Source organism: Epinephelus moara, chromosome 14 (assembly GCF_006386435.1).
Source record: "Epinephelus moara isolate mb chromosome 14, YSFRI_EMoa_1.0, whole genome shotgun sequence".
Taxonomy (NCBI): Eukaryota; Metazoa; Chordata; class Actinopteri; order Perciformes; family Serranidae; genus Epinephelus; species Epinephelus moara.
The window spans coordinates 20,785,762-20,802,947 of record NC_065519.1 but is presented as its reverse complement, the minus strand read 5'-3'; the positions used below and the strand labels follow the sequence as shown (position 1 = coordinate 20,802,947).

At 44.1% G+C, this 17,186-nt stretch overlaps 2 protein-coding genes across 2 annotated transcripts; both read right to left on the bottom strand.

The window, feature by feature from the left end:
* Positions 1-1,623: 1,623 nt before the first annotated feature.
* Positions 1,624-3,982, bottom strand: LOC126401373 (homeobox protein six1b). The gene is made up of 2 exons (XM_050062593.1): positions 3,101-3,982; positions 1,624-2,307 (listed from the first exon to the last, which is right to left on the bottom strand). Exons 1-2 carry the CDS (start codon positions 3,658-3,660, stop codon positions 2,013-2,015), a joined length of 855 nt encoding a protein of 284 aa, XP_049918550.1. The 5' UTR covers positions 3,661-3,982; the 3' UTR covers positions 1,624-2,012.
* Positions 3,983-9,835: 5,853 nt separating this feature from the next.
* Positions 9,836-17,070, bottom strand: six4a (SIX homeobox 4a). The gene is made up of 3 exons (XM_050062513.1): positions 16,023-17,070; positions 13,669-14,363; positions 9,836-12,057 (listed from the first exon to the last, which is right to left on the bottom strand). The coding sequence occupies exons 1-3, from the start codon at positions 16,754-16,756 to the stop codon at positions 11,447-11,449; spliced, it is 2,040 nt and encodes a 679-aa protein (XP_049918470.1). The 5' UTR covers positions 16,757-17,070; the 3' UTR covers positions 9,836-11,446.
* Between the last annotated feature and the right edge of the window lie 116 nt (positions 17,071-17,186).

Here is a 17,186-nt window from a genome sequence, read left to right as displayed (position 1 = left end):
AGCATTGCATTACTGCAAAAAATATGATGCACTGTCATAGATTAAACAACCAAACAACACACAAAGCTTTGCATCTATCTGTATGACAATCTAATAGTACTATAATATAATAAGGGATTGACAGGGGCTTTCTGTCTTTGACTGTAAGTACATTTTGCGGCTACTATTTTAGGTGATATTTTGGATGCAGGACTTTAACACAATATGTGGCATTGCTAATAAATGATCTGAACACTTCTTCCACCACTGACTCTCCCATATTAAAAATGTAAGAAAAAGAAACACTGACCACAAAGCCAGATGATGGAAGGTCTGCTGAGGACATCCAGACAGACACATCACTCAAACACAACCATATGGATCTCTGTAGGTGATAGATGGGGGAGCACAGCCCTGGTGTTTTTAGTAGACCTGAGGGGGTTCAGAGAAAAAGAGAGGAAAGAAGGAGAGAGAGAGAGAGAGAGAGAGAGAAGGAGGCCTCTGGGATGCAGAATACCTCAAGGTCCCTCCACTGAAGCCGGGGCGTTTGCAGCCCCTGCAGCCCTGCAATCTTCGCAATCAGGCAGTAATGCTAGCAGCGACTGTTTCAGATTATGCTCAGGAAATCCTCTGTGCTCTCTGCTCAAAACAATTTACCCTGACATGAGCCCAAAGAAGAGCGTAGGGGGTGGGGGACATGAGAGCTGTCCTCACCAGATTCCTGCTCTCAGGCTACCATATTCTCATATTCTCCCTTACAAATAATCTCTGTATTTATTATTAGTAGTAGAAATGGCATCACATTGTTGTTTGTTATGGAAATTATAATAAGGCTGGGAGTGTCTCCTTATGCTCCTATTGCATTTTTGCAATTACATGACTATAAGCTCTATAATTTGTTATCTTTATAGGGCATTTATTTTGATTTCATATGTCTTTTTCTCCTATGGGATGGTTGCCATTTTTGTGTCAGTGCATCCAGAGCTGGTGTGGCTATAAAGGTTGAGTGGTGGCTCTTTCCCATGGCCCGGAACCGACAGAGCAAACTCTCGGAGAGAGCAAAGAAAACACGGCAACAAAAAGCCAATGATCCGCAGCACTCGGGCTAAAAATGACGAAAATAGAAAAAGCAGAAGAAGAAGAAAAAAAACCTCCTCCTTGAGCCAAACATGTATTACGGAGCAGACATGATAATCAAAGGAACCAAAACTGGCTGATGTGTACACAGCAGCCTCCTGACAGACAGCTGCTCATGTTGACTCACATTTGTATAATTAAATTTCCCTTTATGACTCTGTGTTTGAGTTCTGTGTTTTGAATTACCATTATTATTGTTAAAAACCAAAGAACCGGTGGAGCAGGCTTTAATCTTTAACACAAAGTGACTCATATGGATTCATATCCCAGCAGACTGCCTGCTTGGCATCTTGTACTTTAAACATTTTAACGCTATAAGCAGCAAGCAAAAGTATCATGAAGTAGCTCAACAAAAAATAAAATTAATAATAAGCAAATGCGGTTTTTTTCTTCCAATTTATGGCAAATTTTCGAGTCCCGATTGCACACGTTTGAGGCCCAGATTTTATCATACCTTTTATATCTATTTTTTTTTCCAACTAAATACACAAATAACACAGAGACAAATGCATTACTTTTGTTTTATTGGAAACTAATTACCATGACTCTAATGAAAACCTCTTAGTTTCCATCGCAGGATTTTGCTATAATTCTTTTATCTCAACAAAATATCATAAATTAAGCAAATGGGCAGTCCAGTTAAGTGTTTCGTTGAGTTAAGAGTTTCCTGTTTGTGTGTGTGTTCCTGTGCAGGAGGCGAGAAAAAGCTCCTGTCAGTGGGGATATACAGGTTAAGCGCATAAAAGGAATTTTGTTCTAACCCAAATTTAACGACAGACAAGTCAGTCTATATCATAAGGTAGGCTACTATAGTGTTATTTCATACATGTACTCAATCTGATTATCAGTCTTCTTTTTTTCTTGTTGTTGTAAAATAGAATAATCTGGCAGCCTCTTTAAGAGCCCAAATCCACAAGACTGGAGGTTAGAGGTCCCAACAAGGAGTCCTGCAGTTGGTGCGGGTGTCCGTGCATGCTGTGCACCGGCTGTGGGGGCCCCAGGCCGGACATAGGGTAAGCGGAGGCCCCGGGGTGGTTCATGTTGCCCTGGAGCAAAAGCGCTGAGTTCTGGTCGGGGCTCTGGGGTGGAGAAAACTCGTCCTCCGAGCTGGACATGAGAGACTTTCCTCCGTCCAGCGGGGACAGCTGGTTCTGTTTGTTGCCGCCTGCGTTGCTGTTTTCACTGTTCTCTCTGGAAATGACAACAAGAGGGGAATGAGAGAAAATACGCACATTTTTCGGGAGATTGCAGGATAAATCCATGTGTTGGCATGGCAGCATGAAAGGCAGCCATAATTATTGTTGCAGCAACACCAAAAATATACCACGCCAAGGCCTTAACGAAAAACTAATCAGAGAGCTTTGGATATTTCTCTTTAATTTTATATAAAATGTTTTACTTTTTTCTTATATCGAATACTGTTTACTGATAATTTAATACACTCTTTAAACCACGTGTTATGTTGGCAGCTTTACTCCCAATTTAACCTTTAACACAAAAAAGTTATTCAAAAAAATTTGGCTATTTTGCTTTTATTATTTTTTAATTCCAGCATTATTAAATACCACAATATCTTCTTATCTGCAGCGGATATTTTTTTAAGATTGCATGCAGTTTACGTTATAATTCAGTCCAGAAAAACGAGCATCATTTATCAACAACACGCTTCTGTTTACCCTCCATCACTGTTATCAGGACGTGTCTGATTCATATCCAAAATGGAAGAAAATAAGTTCAAACTTCTGCTTGAATTAAAAATGATTTCTTGCAGAGAAACATTTCTATTTATGTTCCAGCTTTGCCTCTTTCTTGCAGCATAAATATGAACTGCACTGTCTCACACTTTGGGTGCTTGTAGCCACATTATGGGAATATTTCATTCCAACACAAACTTTATTTTGCGCCTAAAACATGCACAAAATAGTAAATGTCTTTGCGTATAAATAACAGGCAGCACTGAGGCTGTGTCAGTCATCACACGTACCTTTCCTTCGCCTCTGCGGCTCTGTCTCGTTGCCGTCTGTTTTTGAACCAGTTGCTGACCTGCGTGGTGGTCAGTCCTGTGGCCTCGGCCAGCTCTCTCTTTTCCCGCGGGGACGGATAGGGGTTGTGCGTGTACCACTCTCTCAGGACGCCCCTGGACTTCTCCTTAAAGCAGTAGCTGGTCTCCTCGCCGTCCCATATCGTGCGGGGCAGCGGGAATTTCCTCCGCACCCTGTACTTCCCTACAGCCCCGAGCGGCCGGCCGCGCAGCTTCTCCGCCTCCACGTAGTGCGCCTTCAGCCACAGCTGCTGCAGCTTCGGGTGGTTGTGCGGAGAAAACTGGTGGCTTTCCAAGATCTTGTAAAGCTCTCTGAAGTTCCCCCGGTGAAAGGCCACCACCGCCTTGGCTTTGAGGACGCTCTCGTTCTTATGGAGGTGATCACATGCGGGTAGAGACCACAGGAAGCGGCCGAGCCTCTCCAGGTTCCCTCCCTGCTGCAGCACCTCGCAAACGCACGCCACTTGCTCCTGCGTAAACCCGAATGACGGCAATATAGACATGATGTCCGAGCTCGCCCCTCCGCCCAAAACGTTGGTATCCAAGATGATGGCTGTCGTTTATTTGCTGTGTGTATAGTGTCTTGTCTCGATGCAATCCAGCGCAATCCTTCCGCGCAGCACAGGCCTATAGGCTATCCACTCCACTCCAGCCCCTGATGCGCGCAGCAGATTGGGATGTTGATTGTTGGGACAATTTGTTCCTGTTGGAGATATGTCAGGCTTAAAGGGAGCCTGTGCGTTTCGGTGATTGGCTCTCCCTCTGCCCTGCACCGTGTACAGCAGAGCAGGACTGAGTTTGCAGCTCCGTTTCCTCCCCAGAGGCAGTGCGTCAGGGGCTGAAATAGGAGCGCTCCCACCTCCCGCCCCCACAGTCCCTCTCCCGCTGCAGCTGAGGGAGCAGAGCAGCACCTAAACACTAATCAATTATTACAGACCTCTTAAAAAAAGCCTTATTAACATGTAGTGAATATATATATATATATATATATATAATCTTCTGTGATGGTAACGACGGTATGGGCTTCCCACGTGGCTCAAACCGCACACTGCATCTCCATACTTTATCAGTAATCACAGTCAGTGGAGGGTGAAGCCACAAAAACACAAAGCTTTTTATCTGTGCAGGAGGGTTTATCCACTTCTAAAGACTGAAACACACTTAAAACAGCTCACATAACCACCTTATGATAGCACAGAAAATTTCCATTTAAAAAAAAACACGTAATTTTTTTTATTTTAATTGATATTTTGGTCTTTTTTTGTGTGTGTTTTTACACGAACTGGAGCTTTATTTGTCATCACAGCTGATCACGGTTGACGCCCACCACCTTAATCACATGCAGATTGAACACTTTGTTGTATTCCCACCTTTCATAGTCTATTAATTAGCCGGAGCCGTTTATTTTATGAGGTGATATAATTTAATAAGTTGCTATGATTGTTGGGTCCATGCGCGCCATTACGCACGTCTTTTATATGAGAAACCTACCTGCCAAACGTGTTATGGGATATAGACCACCAGTAGGAAAGCAGCCACTTAAGTTTGTGTGTGTGTGTGTGTGTGTGTGTGTGTGTGTAAGGGGGGGGGGGTGAAATACCACATGGTCCAAGCTTGCTGGACAATTTGACAAACATCTTCAGGATTGGAAATACTGGACAAACACGCACAAATTCAGCAGCTGTCACACTTTAACTCACAAAATAAAAGGTTTTCAGAATTTAGACCTATCCCTATATGTGTAGGCTTTGTGTCAAGCTGCATTTTAGTTGAATGGCGAGAGTCAGTTTTTGTTTTATTCAGGTAATTTCCTCGCTTTCTGTCTATACATCTTAACACCGTGTAGACAGACAGGCCCCTCGCTCTCTTGGTCTCATTTCCTACACCATCACGTGTTTTTGAAGAGCTCCTTCCAGCCTGTAGCCTACATTTATATTTCAAGGATTAGACGGGCACCGCATTGGCTCCAGTGTTTTCTGTGGGGTGAAACACTAGACCAATCCATTAGTAAATGAGTTCTCTGCCACACTGGTTCTTGGTGGTGCAGTTGTTGGTTTGAGCCCTGCAGATCACATTTCTTTATCTGCACCAGAGTCTGAAACTAAAACTCCCCTTTTCAATATGTTAAGGAACAAGATTTGACCCAGAAAATAATATTTAACTGAAATAAATTCACACGTAACGTTTGGAGAAGATTAGCTGTGTCCTAAAGAGTTTTTACTATAGAGATAAAATGCTTTGAGCTTTTGTTTTTGTGGCGATAAGCACCTGAAAAAACACATCTGTTGTGACCAGCTCCACTCTGCAGTATCTTATATTTTTAATTTAACCTACAGGATTTTATGCACAAATAAAAAAATGTTTTTAAAAATACAAAAAAATAAAACAAATAAAAATAAATGAATATATGGAGATATGGGCATTTGTAGTTGTTTAGACTGCTGGAAATAAATCAGTTTGAATAAGATAAATCAGAATGCTATCCAGGTTAAGTCAGGCCGTTGAATATGATCGTTGTATGTGTGAAATAAAAATAAATGCAGGTGAAACTTTATCATATGTCCACTTTTTTTAGCATGATTTTTTCTATCCATCAGATAGTAGACTGGACCTAATTTCCTTTTGGATGGATGGCATGTAACTCACCAAGCTGGAATTAAAGTGTAGCTGCAGGAAATATCAGATTATTGTCAGAAACACACTTAAAGTCGCTGTTATTTTATAGTACAGTCGAGGTTATGAGGTTGATTTTAATTGTTTTATCAGGCTGCAGAGGAGCAATAGACACAGGCAACTTTTATAATAATAGATGAAAATGTAAATTCTTGCACCTTGCAACGAAATATTACAATTAAAGTTAAAAAGTTGATTTTAAAAACAAGCTTAATGTTTATAGGCAGCACTGTCTGAATAAAGCCACTCATGCCACGGTGCATCAACGTGATTAAATTAGCACATCCTCTAAATGTTGATCTGTGTCTGTAGTGGACACACAGGCTCTCAGGCCACTTGAGCTCGGGGTCTGCAGCAGCACTCGGGCTGTGTGTGTGTAAAACCTCAGTGCTTCAGTAAATGAGCTGTCTGATGAGCGGCTCTCGGGTTTCTCTAATATCTCTACCACATTGCGCCGCGCCTCCTCCTTTAACCCGAGCAGCCCGGGGGGCGAGATTATTTCAAGATGTGGACTCTCTCCGCCTCCGCCTCTGCCACGGCCAGAGCTGGGCTCCTCATACCCCGACAAGTAATGCAATACTTAGGTAAGGACGCTCACTCGTTACTCCTCTCAAAGTGGGACTCAAAGGGAGTAGGGATTCCTTATTCTAGTTACTTTCTCCTCGGTACCTCCAAAAACCGCAGCCTGCATCTCCTGCAGGGCAGCTGGATATTATAAAGGTTTCAAGTATTAGTCAGAGCCTTTCTGGAAAACTGAAATGAGTCACTCATATAAACTGGTTGCCATTTATCATTAATGTGAGGTGCAGGCCTAAGGGAAACGTGGCACCTTTGCTTTCTGAATTATAGCAATTTAGATTTATTAATTATTTATTTATTCATAGATGCAATATTGGAGAAATTCGTTACAGCATGCATTACTGGGAAAACTGCAGAAATGTAACGGTGACCTCCAGTCCTGTGGGAAAAAACCGAGAGAAAGAATAAAAAAAAATCCCCACTCAAAGCAGCAGAAAACACTTCATAAAAATGTCATCATCAAAAAGCCCGTGTTTCCTATTGGAGAGTTTATTTTTTTGAAAATATGGAGGAAAACTGAACCGACCACTGGCTCACTGAACAGATGGTTTTCACTCTATCTAAATCCAAAGTGCTATTTCAGCTGTATCGACTGGAACAAAGCAGATACTGTTTAAATTAAGTGAAAAATGTCCGATTTATTCCGCAAGGGTTTTTATTTTCTTTCTATTTTTTAAGCTTTGTTTTTTGGGAGGGATTTTTTTTGGTGACTGCACTGGAAAAAAATATAGGCGTAAATCAAACTTGTTTTTTTTTTTATTTAAATAAAATGTATTTATTTATTTGGCTTATTTGCCCAACTCATTCTCAGACTAATTAATTCATCTAATCAACAGTATGTCATTGTCTTGCAGTGTATGGTTAATTTAAGATGTCCTAAATGTGTCTTTAATTAAGAGTTTAACCCGGTTTATTCTGTGCAGTGAGAAAAAAAAGCAGCTCCTTCTCTCAAAACAAAACACAACTGTTGACATGAGTGAGTTAAATGAAATTGGAGCTGCAATTATCAGCTTAACAGAGTTTCCTGTCATGTTGGAAAATTAGACCTGGTACAAGTGCACTGGGGTTAGCCCCCCCATCAAAATCATTACGCATTTCCTCAGAGGACCACCTCCACAAATATGCAATTACGGCCTCGGCTTTTACAGTGCTCTGCTCGGTAAACAGACCCCGGGCATATATAGATGATTTGTTTTAGGCAAATTTTGTTTTTTGCTGCGGGGTTGCAGTGAGTAAACGAAGCAGGCGAGCGGACAAACACATAAACAAACTAAAGGAATGATTTAAAACGGGGTGTGTTGCTACCATGTGTGCCTGCTGGCAGGGAGGGGGCGCCATGACAGTGCTATCATACAAGTCAAGATGTAACTCCTCGGAGGATGAGTTGATGCGTGTGTTTTAGCCTGTGACAAAGTTTTAGCAGGCAGACAGTTGAGCAGCAGGTGTGTGTGAGTGTGTATGTGTGTGTGTGTGCATGGTCTCCACTGACTGGTCATGTCAGGCCTCATCTGCTGCTGCTCCTGTTACAAAGTGCTGTTTTTCTCTTTGGGAAATACATGATGCTGCCTCCCAGCTGCTGCCTCTCTGTGTGTGAGCATGTGTGTGTTGCATTCATACACTTAAAACTGTCCCTCTGACTTGTGCTTTCTGTCCTCACAGTCCAGAACAAACTAGTGAGTCATGCTGGTTGCATCTTCCCCCTTCCCACACTGGATGATGAAGTGCACATACCTTCTACCCTGCCAAGCAACAACTCAATTATTTTAAGTGGAGGTAAGAGAAAAAGCTACAAGGGTTGATTCCTGCTAGTTCATAAACACCCACCGACTTTCCACAACCCCCAGGAAAAGCCAAGGGTAGATTTAGTTTCTGCCAGGAGGGAGAAGTCCTCTCCCTCATGCCTTGGCCAGTAGTGGTGGGTCTGTGCAAGCAGGCTGGTACCCACTGACCCCTGCCCTCTCATTAGTGGGACGTGGAGCAGTGGAGTACCGTGCTCCCTAGGTCATGTTACATATGGCTTGCAGTCTGCTGCGCCGCATTAAATGTCAGCTTTGAAACCATCTGAAAGATCAGAGGTCAGTGTTTTTAATAAGGCCAGAGTTCTGGGGGAGTTCCCTCTTTTTTTTTTTTTTTTTTTTACCGCACACCCCAAGTATGTTTTACGTTGCATGTTTGAAATTGTGGGCAAAATGATCCTCTGCTTTTTAAATATGGGGATGTCCTGTTAGTGACACACATAAAGGGAGAGGTAAAATTTAAAAATTCAACAACCCCAGTCCCCATGAAAAAGCACATCCTCTGTGAGGGAACAATTGTGCTCCTTTCCTGGCTAATTTATAGGCACAATGCAAAGGTGGAATTTGGAGTTTTTCTGTGGCCCCCTCCCCGTGAGACCCACAGACCATGCTGCGAATGGGATATTGTTCTGGGCTCCAACAAAGCTGTTTTCACCCTCTTCAATATTACAGGAGGAGTTACCTGATACCTAACAATCAGCTAATCCACTGCCCATGGCGACGAGGTCACCTGTGCACAGGTAACCTTATCCCGCTTGCCTGCCTCTCCCTCCCTTTCCCGCTAGCCTCTCCCAGTTTTTGTCTTCTCTCCCTCTGTGCCTCAACAGTGAGCACAGACAAACAGCCTCTGTTTATTTAGGTCATCAGTTAGATCATATATAACTCCACCAGCCAGGATCCGCCGAGAGGACAACTCCTATAATCCACCACAGACACGCTGTGAATAAAATCAAATCCCCTGCTGTTCGTCCATTTGTCAAACTTTGTCTCCATCTTATCTCTCCTTGCTGGTTTGGTCGGGTGCCCACTGAGTGAACAAGCATTGGGTGGAAATTCATGAGTATTTAAGGAGAATCCCCTCAAGCCGTGAGAGGAGTTCAGACACTTTTCTGGATAGAGACTCAGTGTTTGTGAGTGACAGCACATCAGATTCATTCCTCCACATGTTGAAGGAGTTGGGCAGGGGGCTGTTGGGCCTTCGCACGGGGGAAAAGACCATTGGATTGGACTGAGCTGTGTGGAGCTGTGTGGAGCTGCAGACCCCCCACCCAAAAGGAGCTTTACCTCTGGAAATCTCATTGCTGTTTATTTGAATTACAGGGGCTGAGATGAGAAAAGGAGGGCTAATGAACTCCAGGTTGCCAGGCATGTGCAAACGATCACTGCAGGTTTGCAGAGAGCAGCACCAGGCTCGCTGGATTACTGCGTGCCACTTTCCCCCCTCCATCCTCACAGTTTGGCTACATTTGACTCTTAAATGTTGGGAAGACATGTGCTTTTTGTCTGGCATGAACTTAACATTCATCACAGACAGTCTGTGTGCGTAAAATGTGGAAAAACCTCAGAGATCATTCCTTAATTTTATCATCTTGAAGCTAAATTTGTTGGAAAGAATTGGGAAAATATCTCTTTTATGTTTTTATAAATATAAACTTTTATTGCAGTATGGAGATTTAGAAAAATACATTCACATAATTTCAGACAAACATATAATTCAAACTAAGATAAAAAACAAAAACAAATGACCATCAGTTTTACTATTTGCCCACGACTCATTTTTGGTATAATGACATTAAAGCACTGAGGATACTTCCACTGAAACATCCGTTCAAATTGATGGGATAAATCCTGTCAAAGGAAAGTATTACTAGTCCACTTGTATGAAGACATGTGATGCACTGATAGATGTGCATGGTGTGAGTTGGCTGTGAGGCTGAAATGTGCTATTATGGTCATGTATGACAGCAAGGAATTAGGCTCCTGTTGTGAAAAGCACCGGACACACTTGACAAATGGGCTCCACATTCTCTCGTCTTTCCCCTCCACACTGACACCCAACAAATGTGCCAGCAGCAGCGGCAGCGGCAGCGGCGGTGGTGGTAAATCTCTGAAGCCTGCAAGAGCTAAGACCGAGCTTCCTTTCAGTGTTACTCACAAAACAAAAAGTAAAAGGCACTAGTGTCCAAAACATGACGCCATGCAATGAGAGATTATCACAATCCCTTTATAGAAAAATATCATTCATGATTACTGACACTGGGAGAGACACATCAAAATGAAACAGGATATAGTATAGCATCATCACATCTAGGTAACATACTATGAGTTGCAGCGTTATAAAAACAACACATGATGAACAACGTGTGAGCGTGACCTTTAGATCATCATGTTGGTCTCACAGGTTAAAGATGAGGCTCGAAATATGAGTTGAAATAGTGTGCATTTGTTGAGGACAAACCCTCCAACATGAAGGCTGTTTTAATGTCATAATGATAGTGCAAATGCCAAAACAGACCAATGCCATTGTGTATTTTAAGTAGCAGAAAGGCACATTCGTCTAAGTCCAACACTCCTAGTTCATTTGGTATGATATAAAGCACAAAAACAGGGGTTTGCCGTGACTTGAGAGGCATTCAGAGACTTTAAAGTGATAACTGAAGGACACTTTTTTTCTAAATCAGCAGCTTTGTGTGTTTAATGACCTATTCTCTGTGTGTGTGCAGTCCTTTGGTGAAGTCGTCGCTCTTTAACTGACTGTTTTCACAGAGGCTCTCTCCCTCTTCCCCCTACTGAATGACCTTTTTGGTTTGACCCATATGACGCATTTAGTTTGGAGGAACATCCTGGTCATGTGACTCAAGGCATTCCAGCACCTGCTTCTGCAGATCAAATCCTCTCAACAGGAAGTAGCAGGTGTTGTCTATAAAAATGCACATTTAAACACGGCTCACACACATAGAGCAACTTCTCCTGTCAGCGATGTTTCATCTCATGAACGGGGCTTTTTAAAACGTGTCAGACTTTTTTTAATTTTTATGATAAACTCGCCCACCCACGGGGCTCCGCTCTGACTAGAGTGCATTGTAAAAGTCAAATGAACACAAATAATTTAACATTTAAAGGAAATGAATGGTAAAAAAAAAAAAAAAACAACCACACACACGCGCACACAAAAGTAAAAAGATTCACCATATCACGGCTTGGGGCGGACGTGAGTGCTTCTGCGAGAGGAGGCTCGAGGTTAAAGGTCAGCCATGTCCTCCTCCATCTGCACTGTCTGTAGTTTGGCTAGCTCCTTCCCCTCCACAGCCTCCATCTCCCCACACATCGCCCGCACCATCTCACTCACGCCTCCCGAGCCTGAGCCGTCCACCTTGTTCTCTGAAAGGTTCATGTAGTTGCTGTTCATGCCGGGGCCCATCAGGTGCGAGGAGGGCCCCCGGACCTCGTGGCCCCCGATGTACTCTGTGGGCTGGAGATGGTGGCTGCTGGGGTCCGTTTGAGCCATCAGGGGCGTGCTGACGGTGAGGGTGGTGTAGACCTCTGGCTCGGGGCTGGACGAGCTGACGGCGGGGTTCTCCGTGCTGGAGGCTGGACCTTGACTGGAAGGAACCTCTTCTGAGTTGGGGGTGGTGTAGCTGAGCTGACCACTGGGGTCCAGGTGGAGCCCGTGGTGGTACGAGGAGTAGACGCCTCCCTCCAGAGGCTCCTTCTTGATGGCCGGCTGGCCGGCATTGCTCATGCTGTAGAGGACTGTGCTGTGGTGCAGGGACGTCATGGTCAGCTTGTCCTGCTGCTGGAACGAGTCGTCGCTGGAGGAACTCACTGCTACGTTGTTCAGAGGCATTGTACCTGTAGTAACACAACAATGAATCAATACATACAGCTCCTGCAGTTTAGACCCCATTCCCATGGCTGGATCCCCTTCTCATTCCTCACAGTATTATACGTTTCATTTACAGCAGGCCTTGGCTCCGAAATCGCTGTTGTGTGTCTCACACACTTTGTGCTCTTTAAGCTCGACCCCTCGGTGCCCCAGAGAACGAGCGCAGAAGCCTGCCAGGACTCAACAGCAAGCTGCAATTTTCTGTTTTTCCTTATTATTCATCCTGGTGTAGATTCTCTGCTTCATGTCAGAGTAAGTGCTGTAATGGCTTATTCCCTGTTAGTGCGTCTCATGGCCTCTGATTGTCTGAAACATAGTTACCCTCCTCCCTGCGCTGCATATCAAGAGTGCAATGATGATGAGTGATGGTGACTTCAGAGCTTGTTTTTATTCATCTCTAGGGTTTTCAAAGGACCACCTTCTTCTTCTTCTTCTGTGTATGTGTGTGTGTGTGTGCGTGTGTGTGGCCCGACCCTGTTTCTTGTGCTCTGTGTTATGTGTACTATCGGCCCTTTGGGCTACGGCCCAAACACAGACAAGCCAAGAATAAAGCAGCACAGATATATTGGGTGGATGTAGTAGAGACCTGTTGACAAACCACCAGGGATGTGTAGCACAGGACTGGAACATTTAAGGAGGGCAAAGGGCACCAATGATCAGCTAACAAGGCATATAAGGATATAACAGCTATATGTTGATATAAAAGTAGATTATGTCTGGATTGTGGTTATTCTAATTCAGCGATAGATCTTAACTTTGTCTGGTCTTGAGTGCTGAACCACACACCAACATTACATTGAAGCTAAGTGATAAACTTTAATGGATTTACTTTACAGTAAACTTAAATCATTAAGAATCATATCCCCATTTTGGACAATACCATCAGAGCCTAATTAGGATTAAGTACTGTGAAGTAAATTAGTCATAACCAAATTATTTTGTCACTGTCAGCCATTTCTGCATCAGTATAGCTGTATAACTTCAAGTATAACAAGGTTATTACCAGAGGTGTGGACTTGAATCACGTGACTTGGACTCCAGTCACAAATTTAATGACTTAAGAGTTGACTTGGACTTAAACACCAATGACTTATAATTTCACTTGGACTTGAGCCTTTTGACTTGAAAATACCCCCCCTCCAAACCAATTTGGGAAAAGAAAGTTATAGACATGTTTTTAATATGAGATAATATAAAAACAAGACAGGAGAGAAACATTAAAATTAATTCTGCTGTGGTATGGGTTTGTAGTGCCTATGCTATGAAAGTGCAATGTCACTCTACTTTTTTATGGTTAATTTCAGTCCCACATGTTTTAACAAAGAAATACAAGTTACAAAAAGCATTCATAATGTTCGTAAATTTAATATATTATGACTCTGTTGTTAAAATAGCAGTAGATTTGGTGAAGAGCGCATTATGTCTCGTTTAGGACTTTGGACTTGACTCAGAACTTGCCTCAGGACTTGAGTGCAAAGAGATTTGTAACTTGCAAAACAATGACTTGGTCCCACCTCTGCTTATTAAAACCAAACAAGTATTTAATCTTTAATAATCTTGTAGTTTTCTGTACCCACCTTGTTGTGAGGAAGATGAGGCAGAGGAGAGCTGCAGTGGAGGAAGACCTACGTCACTGTTGAGTAATGAGCTGCCATCGCTGTCAGAGACTCCACTTCCTACCTGGACCAGGCTGTAGCCACCCAGCTGCAGCGCACCTGACGAGGAGCTGAACGTGAGCACAGAGGAGCCTCCGTTCTGGGCAGCCATGGTGTGAACCCCCTCCAGCTTCACCTCTGCTCCGTTCACACAGCCGGAGTAGGAGCCGTACTGTAGGGCCGAGTCCTCAGCAGAACTGCCCAGTCCTTTCTCCTGTCCTGTCTGCATCTGCATGTCCATACCAGAGCCCCCAAGCAGCACCCCTCCAGATGGCCTCAGAGGGTTGAAGGCCAGCGGCTGGATGCCCAAATTGAGCCCGTTGAAGAGGATGTTTCCAGGTGTGTGGAGGTAAGACGAGCCACCGTTGTGAAACACAGTGGAGGAAGTGTTGCTGGTCACTAGACTTCCGTTGTACAGACCGCCACCGCTGGATCCAGGGGGCAGCTTGATGTCCCCGATCTGCTGGATGACCACCCCACTGTCCAGAGGCCCTGTTTGAATGGGAAGGGTCCCATGGGTGATCACCCCATCTGAGGAGTTAGACAGGGGCCGGGGAGACAGCTCCTCCTGGCCTTTGCTTGACTCATCCTCTGTGCTGTGGTTTCCATCAGATTCACTGTGGAAAAAATGACAAATGGTGTGTCATAAAACAAAGGAATACAAAACAAGGAAGTATTTGTCATAATTTTTTGTTATATGTTGTCTTTGAGACACTTTTTGGATAAAAAATAAAATAACATCGGGAACTGTGTATGTTCCTGATGTAGATATAAAGTAGTTGTGGTCCTTTTTGGCACAGAGGACACACTCTAAAACACCATTACAACACAAATCCAATAAAATACCCCACAATTTGTATACTGACATTTATTTCCTTTCCACCCACATCTTGCCAGAGTCACATTTGTTGCTGTGTTATTACACAGCTTTGAAGCACAGGCTGTGTTTGTGAGTGTGCAGCCCTCTCTTACCTCATGGAGAGCTGTAATGACAACAACCAACCAACGTCAACAACCGTGCAACCATTTGGCGCAATAAATTCTGCTGTGACAAACTGTCTGCCAGCACTGGCGTGACAAAACAAATGGCTGAGAGTGGTTATTTGAATTTCTTTCTCGATTTGAAATGGTGCTGAGATTTGAATTCCCTGTTTTTATTCTGTTTCCACAAAGTCTTGAAATGACATTAAAGTGGTTGGCACAGTTTATTAATGAAGGGCTGCTTTTTTTTTTTTTTTTTTAAGATTGATCCAAACAGCTGCACCCCCTCCAGCACACACACACACACACACACACACACACACACAAGGACGCACACACACACTGAAATGTCTCACCCCCACTTAAAGGAAAAGTAAAAACACTAGTTGCTACAAATATGAGACAGTTGGTTAAAAAATATCCACAGGTTATAAATGTATACTGAAAAGTTTGGTGAGTAATTTTAGTAGCGACTTAAAGGCAGTCTATGATAGTGTGTGTGTGTGTGTGTGTGTGTGTGTGTGTGTAAGGGAGAGGGGTCACCTCCACCAGGTGTGCGTCAGCTTTGTTCACAGACACAGAGAAACATGAAAGAAGCCTCATTTCTGTCTGTCTGTGTGCAGGATTATGAAATGAAACGCAGGAGCTGATGGAGGCTCAGAGATCCTTTTTGGTCTGAGAGGAGGTAAAAAAAAAGTGACTTATGTGCTGGGATGGGGACACGTGCACGCGCTACTGTGCGTGTGTGAGTCCATCTCTGCCACAGAAACACACTACAAATAGGAAAGAAGAAATTAAAGTCACCGTGTTTCATCAAAGTTAACAAGTGTGTGACGGTCAGATCACTGGAGTGTGGACGTTACTATGTTATTTAGCTGCTTATGGTTTCCATGCCCCCTAGCACCAACACACTTGAAACCGGATCTGAATGGCAACCGCTTCATATTTCAAAACATTAAAAGCGTGCTCCAAACCCTTTTACGCACACTTTTCTTGTGTCTTAATTAGCAGCGGTTAATGATTCACACTATCAAGTCTTATAAAGGAGTCCGACGGGAGATTATGAAATACACAGAGTATTGTCAGTCAGTCCTGAGAGTGAATGGTTGTAAACTATGGGTGCCCTAACACAAAAAGAAAAAAAAAGCTTTCTAATTGTTAAAATTAATATTGTTAGAATATCTTGGGTGTGTTTAAATGCGCCTTTTACGCACAGCCCACTCAGAGAAATATTTTAATAGTGTGTTTTATATAAAGTTTGTGACTGAGATAGTTTGTTCCTTTTGTTCCCTCACCTTTTTGATTGTGCCTCGGACGGGTTTCTGTCTCTCTGTCTCCTGTTTTTGAACCAGTTGCTGACCTGGGTCAAGGAGAGTCCTGTAATCTTGGCGAGGTTTCTTTTCTCGGCAGGAGAGGGGTACCTATTCTGGTTATACAGATCCTTCAGCGCGTTCCGGGACCTCTCCTTGAAACAATACACAGTCTCCTCGCCGTCCCAGATAGTCCTGGGGAGAGGGTACTTTCTCCGGATCCGGTACTTGTCCACGGCGCCCAGGGGTCTCCCCCGCGCCTTCTCCGCCTCGGTGTACCGGGCCTTGTACCACAGATCTTGCAGAAAGGTGTGGTTGGATGGACTGAAACTGTGGTTCTCCAAAATACTGTACAGCTCCTGGTACCGAACCTGGTGGTACGCGACGAGGGCTTGGGCTTTCAGGATGCTTTCATTGCCGCGTAGCAGGTCACTCTGTGGCAGGGACCACAGGAACCTGGCCAGCCGGTCCACATTACCTCCCTGCTGCAAAGCCTCGCAGACACACGCCACTTGCTCCGGGGAGAAAGCCAGTGAGGAAGCGGCGCTCACCAACAGCTCCGTGCGCACCGCGTCCGTGTTGGGAGTCGTGCGCTCCATGGACAACTCCGCCGCGTCCAGCGCCACAAGCTTGATGCACTCCCGCTTATCCACCTCCTTCACATTTTCCCTCTTGATGTCATTCGCTGTTGAGACTTCTCCGGCAGAAGAAGAGGACATTTTTTTTTTTGTTCAAGCCTTCCCTTGTAAAGTCACTCCTCCCAGCTCGATCAGGTTACCTCCTCGCCATGCGAATGCGATCGGATATCTGACAGCAGCTGTAAGTAGATATCTCTCTCCCCTTTTCCTTCCAACGTGACTTTTACTCTGCGGGGACTGGAGCTGGAAGGAGACACACTGGGGTCTATCTGCAGGAGAGCCACGCTATTGGCCGCCGAGGGCCCCATTAGGGAGGAGCGAGCGGGATTCAGGCACAAATGTTTGGCTTCCAGCTGTCAGTCATATAACTTACAGTATATTCCCGTGGCTCACCTGTGCAAGGTGAGTGCTTTTGGGATCGTGGGAACGGGATATCCTTGTTGTCTGTATTGTCGGGAGCTGACTTAGCTATATGAGGAAACATCAAAGCATTTTACTCTCATGTCCAGAT

Coding starts and splice junctions, on each gene's coding strand:
- LOC126401373 (XM_050062593.1), bottom strand. CDS start 3,660: ATGTCTATATTGCCGTCATTCGGGTTTACGCAGGAGCAAGTGGCGTGC. Junction 2,308..3,100: donor GCCGCAGAGGCGAAGGAAAG/GTACGTGTGATG, acceptor TGTCATTTCCAG/AGAGAACAGTGAAAACAGCA.
- six4a (XM_050062513.1), bottom strand. CDS start 16,756: ATGTCCTCTTCTTCTGCCGGAGAAGTCTCAACAGCGAATGACATCAAG. Junction 14,364..16,022: donor TCCGAGGCACAATCAAAAAG/GTGAGGGAACAA, acceptor TTTTTTCCACAG/TGAATCTGATGGAAACCACA. Junction 12,058..13,668: donor CTCATCTTCCTCACAACAAG/GTGGGTACAGAA, acceptor GTGTTACTACAG/GTACAATGCCTCTGAACAAC.